At 36.0% G+C, this 9,747-nt stretch overlaps 2 protein-coding genes across 2 annotated transcripts in view; both read right to left on the bottom strand.

Annotated features, from left to right (window-relative positions):
- The window catches only part of LOC100184245 (lactadherin), a 5,397-nt gene extending 1,604 nt beyond the window's left edge, over positions 1–3,793 (bottom strand). Inside the window, exons 1-4 of the mRNA XM_009860360.3 lie at positions 3,256–3,793; positions 2,672–2,792; positions 1,698–1,837; positions 1,187–1,380 (exon numbers count right to left, since the gene is read on the bottom strand). Of these exons, the coding sequence (XP_009858662.1) occupies positions 1,187–1,380; positions 1,698–1,837; positions 2,672–2,792; positions 3,256–3,316 (516 nt within the window). The 5' untranslated portion in view covers positions 3,317–3,793. The remainder of the gene's footprint in view (positions 1–1,186; positions 1,381–1,697; positions 1,838–2,671; positions 2,793–3,255) is intronic.
- Positions 3,794–4,052: 259 nt separating this feature from the next.
- LOC100180347 lies at positions 4,053–9,101 on the bottom strand. The gene is made up of 7 exons (XM_002123020.5): positions 8,937–9,101; positions 8,406–8,703; positions 7,583–7,699; positions 6,658–6,863; positions 6,111–6,192; positions 5,727–5,856; positions 4,053–5,259 (listed from the first exon to the last, which is right to left on the bottom strand). The coding sequence occupies exons 1-7, from the start codon at positions 9,026–9,028 to the stop codon at positions 4,595–4,597; spliced, it is 1,590 nt and encodes a 529-aa protein (XP_002123056.1). The 5' UTR covers positions 9,029–9,101; the 3' UTR covers positions 4,053–4,594.
- Positions 9,102–9,747: the final 646 nt, after the last annotated feature.

Consider the following 9,747-nt stretch of genomic DNA (forward strand, 5'->3'; position numbering starts at 1 on the left):
TATTATTATAGTCTTATATCTCACAACAAATGTGCATTAACCATATATGAAATAATGTAGTGTAAATATTGCTGAAATTAAACTCACGAAATAAAATTAAAAAATAAGCATTGGTATCTTCAAGNGCCCGAGTAATATTTTACTTAGTCAAGTCTTTTCAAAAAAGAATTTGGCCAGTCGTATTTTTTTTAAAGATATTATTTACAAACTGAAAAATACTCTTTACGGAGTGAGTATTCTTTTATTAAGTTAATTTTTTTCAATAAAAAATTTGGTCATATGAGTCCGGTAATTTGATTCGGTTTAAAGCCCGCACGAATATATGATTTGCTAGATAAGTGATTTATTTCACTATATACGTGAAAAGTTAATGGCTTTGGCGTGCACAGTGGATTTAAAACAATTAATAGCGACCAAGACAAATATGCAACCGTTGTCGGTGGCTTGCTGTAAACTCATAGATTAATAGTTTATTCTAGTAAACGTGACAAATTATAATGCGTTTTGGCGTGGGGACTCTAGCACAGCTGCAAGAGTCGAATTTTTCAAAATGTAGTTGACGATCACCAGTCAGAAAAATTATTATAGTAGGGTGGGGGAAGATGGGACACCTTTTCAATCTATTTTTTTTCCAATTTGGTAGTAAACAAACATTTAACGATTTTTTTATAAAACTTTATCCTCACGGCTCCCATAGACCGTTGTTTATTGTTTAAAATACGATCAGGATATTTAGTTATTATGTGTCAAAGGTGTCCTATCTTCCCCCACCCTACTATAAATTGTTTGGTGAATGGAGTTTATACCAGACACGCAAGCAAGCAGATATGCAAGTATAATGCAGTATTTTCTAACAGCCTTGTTATATATACAGGTCTCGACGACTAAAAAATGCTTCGTTTTAACTCAATAGCGCAACCAGCCGCTAAACGAAAAAACAGCGCTTACAGTCTGTCAGCAACTACAATGGGAAGTTTCTCCTCGTGGTATCAATACGTACCACAAAATAAGCAAAAACCATGTAAGCGAAGATAAGTTGTGCTTTGGAGTAAGAAAACACCGAGAAAATTAACTTAGTGAACTAACATTAGGTTGTTATAACGAGTGTTCCTGTCCCTCCACGTGAAAATAAATAAGTTACATTAATTCATGCTTATACAGTCATTAGCTATACAGCCCCTCTTACCTCCAAATATTGATTCCTACCATCGTGGTGTGGCATCCATGCGTTGATAACTCCTTCCTTGTGTAAACGTGCAAGGTGTGGATTCCATCTTTCATTCCAGAACGAGTGGTAAACACTGGAAGCTGTCATCTGACCGTCGGTTATTTCTCCAGTCTCTACACCAAGCGGTGACGAGCAGTTTGCTATGGCTGTGTCTAAAATATAGATAAGCATTTGAAAGCAAGAATGCAGTAGTATTGTGCAGTTTGTTACTCGGTGGGATTTGTAATATCTGTAATGGAGTTAGGTCGGGATGGATTGAACAAGTTCAAAAAACTAAATACGGAATTTGTTAAACGTATCACAGCGACTCCACAGTAAGAGCGTTGTTAATTGTTAAAAACACATTCGGAAAATATGATTTAGGTGTTAACTGTATCTTGTCTTGACCAATATTTCGAATACAATCCCAAAGATTTTATTCTAAAGCACCGCGAATATAGATTATACCACACTTGTCCATATGACTCACCCATGTAACAGAATGCGTCCCATGTTTCACGCCAGTTGCATAAATGAACGCCAGGTCGATTACCACAGCCAGCCTTTGTTTCGTTCATGGGATATCCAGCTTTCTTTTCTAACAGCCAACCGCAAGAACAATGAGACAAACTGAAGGAAGTATTCAAATGCATTATTCGTTTGTTTGATACAAATCAGTTCATTCTGTTGTAAAGTATAGTAGGGTGGGGGAAGACGGTAAACCTTTGGCACATAATATCCAAATATTTCAAGAATTTTTTTAAGTTTTTTGTTTAGTATCAAAAAGGACGGAAAATATAATAAAAAGGTGTCCCATCTTCCCCCACCCCTACTATATGTTACAATCACGGCTATAAAATGCGCTTTAGAAAAAAATAAAAGTCGTAATAAATTACTTGTAGTATATTACACCTGCATGTAAGTTTTAGAAGTACATATAGTGTGAGTTCGGGTTTAAGTTTGATCGGTATACGCTTGACTTTAATTCTATGCTGTTAACGTATTTACACACCGAAGTACAGTTATCTTTAATATAACCAACATAGCCGATCGTTTCACTATAAATAGCAGTGTAAAGGTAGCCATTAAAAGCACTATAAAGTTTTAATTGTTTAAACATGCTTAATTGTAGTTTTAAGATAAATTAGTACAAGAGTAGCCTATAGCCCTAACAAGGAAGTATGGGGTAACTGTAGTTAAAATCTAGGCCGTCTAATGATGTGCCTATTATATCCGTTGGACCTAACTTATGTGTGCGGTGTTGTAAGATAGGGCATGTATTTTTCTCTTTTCTCGTCGCCTTTGGTAGTAAACAAAATAGTTAGAGAATTATATAACCGTAGCTCGCGACCCTAAAATTGCTCTGGTATAATTGTTCAAAACAAAATCTGGTAACGTGGGATATAATGTTCTATAACAGTTTCCCATGCTATCCCACAGTACCATGGAATGAAATAGCATTACCCGTTAAGTCGTGCTTGATCTAATTCTTGTATTGAAGCCAAACTAGCTCCCAGCGAAGCACATTTTGCTCGAGCTTGCCAATAATTTAAAGCGTATTGTCCTCTGCCACCAACAGGGAATACTATATAACAAGATATAGAAATTGAACATTCAAGCGTAATATAAGCTGATAGGAAAAATCGATAACACAGAATGTTGTTATATGACAAGTAGGGTGAGGGAAGATGGGACACCTTTATCCTATACTATCCAAATATTCTGACAGTGTTTTAAACAAGTAACATCAGTCTATGAGAGTCGTAAGGATACGGTTTTATAAACCTGTGAATTTTATTTTTTACTACCAAATAGATCGAGAAAATAGAACGCAAAGGTGTCCCATCTTCCCCCACCGTACTCTATAGGTTTCTTTAGAGCTTAGGCGTTAGGTGCACCTTTCAGTTTATAAACAAATATAAACGCATTGCATAATACGCCTTTGTCCAATAAGCATAAAACTTGCACCAATTTCTTTCTGACAGTTTGGTAGAACACAAAATATATGTTCAGTACGTAAAAAATTAAAACGTGTAGAAAAAATATACCTTCTTGCAAGCTTGATACAGCATATGATATCAACAAAATCCCAAACAGAAATATTTTCATTTTCGCTTTCTTTTCTCGTACAGCAATTGCAATATTTTCCACTAAAATCTGTAAACACAGCAAAAATAACTATAAACATAATTATTTTAGCCAGGTAAATCGTAAAAATAAATAGCTGTTCTGCTGTGTTACATGTGCAAACAGAAAACATTGTAACGCTTGCAGCAATATACCTACTTCTTTATTGCGCGTATGGTGCAATAATGACTGCAATTAAGTAAAAAGGAAATGCCGAAACTGCTGCTTTAAGTCACAAGATTTGCCCTTATTGCTTAAAACAACTTGCGTTCGAAAGCTATTGTTTCCTGTTGATGCAAATCAGAACGTTCTACATTTACCAGCACCGTTTGCTCTTTGCAAGTCGAAAACAATTTACTGCATTGTATCAAATCTTGTTGCTGTATGTACAAGTACATTTTTGCTTGCCTGCATACTTTACGCACCATCCCATCACCTCTTGCTGTTGTTATATTACAATCACCTCTCCCTTCGGTTGCTGTGTACGTTAGCACCTCTTAATCACCAAAGAAAAAGCGCTGACGGTCGCTTTTCGCTGAGACTCCTCGGGAAATTCCTAATAAAACGCCGAGGTGAAAATAATCAACGCAGCTATTTGGCAGCTGAGGTGCATTATTATGCGCCTGAAGCTGGAGAAAGAGGCCCACAAGGGCTCGATGCTGTTGTACATGCGACACGTAGTAATTCTGCTGGTTGTGTTTATGTAAATGGACAATTATTCTGTGATTAATTGCAACGTGTGCAAGTTTAATAAAAAATGCAGGAATGAATAATTTAACAGTAAACTTTAAACCGGCTGCATATACGATATAGTGCAATAACAATTACTATAATGTGCGATGTAAGACTTCTGTGAAAACGAAGCCCAATTTGCATTATTACAGTGATCATTCAAAAATTAGCTAAAACACTCTGTGGTCAGTTACACCAAATCATTTAGGGGCACCAGTTTTCTTTTATCTATAACATGGAGTATTTTAAAATAGTTTTTTGACCACAGCGTGAAATAGTGCCAATAAACCCCATTCAAACTAAGAACGGCGTGCGTAGGCCTATTGCATTTTTTAGTATTGTGCAATAATGGATTTTAAAATGAAATATTCGATTTCGAAAACACTGTATCGGTTGTAAAAGATTCGAATTCACCACACCGAATCAAACACCTGTTTCGAGACGTAGCGTAAAAAACAGATATGCAATATGGGCATAGAATACGCATTGCAACCTCGCACGTAAGCATGCTGTTGTTATTAAATGACGTCATACAAACGCGTCATCGTAGAAATCTTCTTCTGAGCTTGTGCTCAAAACATCAGCAATATCAGGTATTACAGCTGAAGCGGAATTTAAATCTGGCATTGAAGAAAATTGCTGTTTAGTGTCTTGGTTAACACTCCGCCTTAAATCTAAAGCAGAATTAAAAGATTTGATTTCTTCTAAATGTGGAAGGGGTAGCTCGCTTTCACATGTTCCTACTGAAGAATGGCATTGATGCATTTGATCCAGGAGTCTAGCAGAGGCGAGTGAAAGTGCTGATGCTGAAAAATCATATTGTTCGCTACCGGGAACCCGGAGCGTGTTTTCCGGACGTATCTCTATATTTTCAGACTCAGATGCTCCCCTGTCTTCCGGATTCCAGCCAAAATCGCGGAAGAGTTTTTCGTCTTCATCCACAACGACGGATTTACGGAAATCAGTTTCAAATTCGGCAGAAGTCGTGGAAGAGTCACTTGCGCTAGAAATTTCATCCTCTTCCATTACAACCTGCATCTTTAAAGGTGTGTCTTCACTTTGTGCGTCCTCTTCAACTTGCTCTTCTTCTCTCTCAACTTCTGTGAGGACCTCGTCCATAAAGTCCATCGCTTCATCGCTATCATTTCGACCACTCGTCCCATTTTGAATGGACTCGCGACGAATGGAAGCAACTGAAAGCCAAAGCAACGTATAAGCGCCAACTATTATGTTGGTTGATTAATTGAGAGAATGAATAAATAAATAGACGGATAGGTGACGTTTGGCGAAAACCACAGCCTTTATTACACGGTGCCCCATTTTATAAACACACGGTCTGCTTTTCCAAGTTACCACGTATGTGTAACTCATATAGGTGCTATTGTTTTTAGTTTTTTTTTTGTTTTGTTTGTATGGCTGACTTTGGATTACCCAAAAGTGACCACTCAGTCTTACCAACAATCATTATACGTCAAGTGTTCAATATTTTTTTAAAGATAGAACACATTGTTAGTAGGGTGAAGAAAGATGGGACGCCTTAACATCCAAATATCGTGATCGTGATCGTGTTTTAAACCATTAACAACGGTCTATGGAAGTCGTGAGAATACGGTTTTATAATTCGTTTCCCACCCTACTGTAAAAAATTCATTATTCTTACCGTCTTCTTCCTCTCGGATGACTGATAAATTAGATCTTGGATGTGCAGTCCTTCTTCCAGCTACAGGTCGAGGTCTACCTTGTTGAGCTGCCATGTTTACCACGTAAATACGATCGGGACTCGATACGCTCTAAACAAAAATTTGGGTAAATTGATTATATACAGATTACGCATAAAGAATGTATACGGCTGTAGGAATTATTGTATTAAAAATAGTTAAACATTTAAATGCGTTTATGACAACTGTTTAAAAGTGATCCAAGTATAGGCTATACTACAAAGCATGCGATAGGGGCTGTGTTATATAATCACATAACACTTTAACCACATGCTTATCCGTATGACAGTTATTTGAATGTACATTTATATAGCTATTTTTCTTACAGTATTTTGTTCCTCGTTGTGAGAAACTGTCAAAACATCAGATCTTCTTCGATTCGGTCGAAGCAAAGTCGTTCGTAACAAACTGCAATATAATACAAATTTATCATTTTTACATTTATTTATATGTTTTATTATAGCAAAATAATACGAACTATAACTTTAAAGTTGTCGTTTTTAAATCGCAAGCTGTGCTAATTTGGTACACCCTTTCTTACTGTCAAATAATGTTCTAATCTTGCTGACACATTGTGACGGCATTACGGATAATCTGTAAAACTAAGTAACTTCATACAGATTATTTAAAATCTTTAAACCTCATGTCCGCCTATATTCGTGATAATATGTATATATATATATAAGAGGTATTTTGAAGTAAAGGAAAGTAATTAGGTGTAACTTATATGCAATTTAAGTACCTATAAGTATGCCTCTTTTTGAAAGGAAACCTTTTAGGAAAAAATCCTTTATTTTTTTCTATACTAATCAAACCATGTCGTAAAACTGAAATCAAACAAATAACTTTAAAAATTAAAAAAAAATGGCTTACCTCGTTCCTGCAAATCCTAGTAGCCCCACCATTACTATACCAGCCACTGAAAATGCCGCGATTTTTGCCGAACTACTAATTGCGTCGGTAGGGGAAGCCTCTTCTGCCAACCCACCGCCAATATTTCTTCCACCAGGAGTTAATCCTCCGTTCACTGATCGCTTCACACACGCACCCAGTCTCCATTGTATGGTGCACTTGTTGAACTAAAAACGTCACGAGTTAAAATCTTATTTTATTTGTATAAAAGATTTCCGGTAATTATTTAAGAATTATGTTATTATTTAAGAATTATGTTATTATTTAAGAATTATGTTATTATTTAAGAATTATGTTATACTTATTAATACTGTGGGGGAAGACGGGACACCTTTAGCGCATAATATCAAAACATCCCGATCGTGTTTTAAACAACTAACAACGGTCTATGGGGGTCGTGAGGATACAGTTTTACAAATCTTTGAATATTCTTTGTTTACTACCGAATGGAACAAAAAAATAAAATGAAAAGGTGTCCTATCTTCCCCCACCCTACTATATACAACTAATATATATGTTCTTTGGTGGAGATACGTGACTGCGGAACTACATATTCGCCGAAAAACGCCACCGTATGAATCAGATTACAAACAACAAGATTAAACACGTCATAAAAACGTTAGTAGCTTCTATTTACGTCAAATACTATATGCGTGGCTATATGACCACATGATTAGCAAAATGGGACATGTTATTCTCTTTTCTCGAATTATTTTGTAGTAAACAAAAAGATATTTTACAAAAATCGCAGCCCACGACTCTAAAAGAGCGTTGTTAGTTGTTCAAAACACGATTAGCAAAATATCGGATTTAGGTGCTAACAGTATCCCATCTCACACCACAGGAATACTGTATCTTGTTATTACGCCGATCTGTATACACCCACCTCTTGCTCACATGTTCTACGTCGTGTTTGTCCAGCCCTCAAGTTAGTAGAAAGTCCTGTACAGTTGTTATCCTGGCACACAACGCAGGATCCCCAATCTGACCATTCGTTACATACCTATGAATTTTATATGTTGAGATAAGATGTAGAGTAGGGTGGGGTAAGATAGGACACCTTTTCATTCTATTTTCTCGTTCCCTTTGGTAGTAAACAAGGAACATTCAAAAGATTATACAACCGTATTCCCACAACTCCCATAGACCGTTGTTAATTGTTTAAAACTCGATCAGGATATTTGGATATTATGTGCTAAAGGTGTCCCATCTTCCCCCACAGTACTATATGTTTTATTCTCTTTATCGTTCCATTTACTGTAAATAAATATTTTCGCAAATTTATTGTAGTAGGGTGGGAAAGATGGGACGTATTCTTTCATTCCATTTTCTCTTCCCATTTGGTAGTATAGAAAGAATATTATTTACAAAATTATATAACCGTATCCTATAAAAGCTCTATAATACCATCGTTAAAAACACAATTAGAAAAAAATATGGGTTATTAGCGGTACCCATCTTACCCCACAGTAATGACTGTTACACCAACGGTTTAAAAACTCTTAGTTTAAACAGTTTAGTTCGCATACGAATTGGTACCGGCCCAATAAAAAATAAATACACGAAATGCGTCTTTTGTTTAACAGTATATAGGGCCGTGTATGGTATATTTACTATTTAAGCGTACTGTACTGACGTCACTTCAGTATACTATGGTTTAGGACGAACTTGGACAGGTAAAGCGAATAATGAATCAAGTATTAAAAAACCTCTGGTTTGTTGCAGCTGATCAGTCTTGTAGTAGAAGACGTAGAGTCAGTTGTACATTTCGTTCCAAGTTGTGGATCTATAGTACTTGTCCCATCTAACACACATTTTCTTTGTTGTACAACGACTCCGCTAGCATTTGCACATTCGATGTGATTCAGCAAAATTTCACCGTTTTTGCAAGTGAAGTTTAACGGAGGTGACCACTCTGTCCACAAGTATTCGTTTGCACTTTTTAATGCGCGAGAAAATCGACCCGTCTTTGATGGTACTTGTAAACCCAAGGAAGAGAAGGGTGACCTGAAATACAACAGAATTTTGTATGACTCATTATTTTAAAGGAATTCATATTGTAGGTTGGGGGAAGATGGGACACTTTGTTCGACGAGACTTTTTTATTTTTTTTACTGATCCCCATTTATTCGCGTGCTTAAGTGCTCCATCTTTCCCCACTGTACTATACAAAAACACTGTCGGGATAGAATACATTAAGCTCGAGTGCTGTATATATGCAGGTATATATGTAATGTTACCTTTCGCTGTCAATAGCTAGTCCTTTATTGTAGAGAAAAATTGAGAGCAGAAATACAGTCCATAGTATATAAATAAAACGTATGCGAATCATATTTTTACTTTAAAACAATTTATCTAAAGCTTTTTACAGCTCATCTGGTGTAAGAAAAATAGTTGTTTCAAAAGAAAATTTTGATGAGCAAGAATTTTAGGTTACTAATTCAAAAACTTTGCTATCGTAACCTTTTACGCATTGAAGCATTTTATAGTTTCGGTATTGGATATACATGAATACACAACTCGTTGTTGTGTCTGACTTCCTATTGGACGGTTTAATATTATAACCTGGAGACATAACGAAAGTGCTTTCACTGCTTTCTACATTGATTTTAACCTAAAAACTGTAATCATATCTAATCAGAATGTATATATAGTGGGGTGGGGTAAGACGGGACATATGTTGCACATAGTATCAAAATTTCCTGATCGTGTTTAAAACAACGGTCTATAGGGTGAGGATACGGTTTTATACTTCTTTGAATGTTCTTTGTTTATTACCAAATTGGACGAAAAAATAGAATGAAAGGGTGTCCTATCTTCCCCCACCCTACTATATCTAAAATTTACTCGTCCTGATAAACCAACTTACAAAACTGAGCTAGAGCAAATCTGTTTTGAAATAATAAACCAAATTTGGTATCTTTTTTTCGGCCACTGCCATACATTGCATATTATCACATGGAAAAATGAAGTCATCTGATTCAAGCTTACGTCAGTATGTATTGTTCATCGTAAACACAATAGACCTTGCAATCTCTGTCTGATGATGTA

Source organism: Ciona intestinalis, chromosome 5, assembly GCF_000224145.3.
Source record: "Ciona intestinalis chromosome 5, KH, whole genome shotgun sequence".
NCBI lineage: Eukaryota > Metazoa > Chordata > Ascidiacea > Phlebobranchia > Cionidae > Ciona > Ciona intestinalis.

Bases quoted from the DNA above. Each gene is read 5' to 3' on its own strand.
- LOC100180347 (XM_002123020.5), bottom strand. From the start codon at position 9,028: ATGATTCGCATACGTTTTATTTATATACTATGGACTGTATTTCTGCTC. The intron at 8,704-8,936 runs GTAACATTACAT...GTTGTATTTCAG, and splicing joins CTAGCTATTGACAGCGAAAG to GTCACCCTTCTCTTCCTTGG. The intron at 5,857-6,110 runs GTAAGAAAAATA...ATTTTTGTTTAG, and splicing joins ACAACGAGGAACAAAATACT to AGCGTATCGAGTCCCGATCG.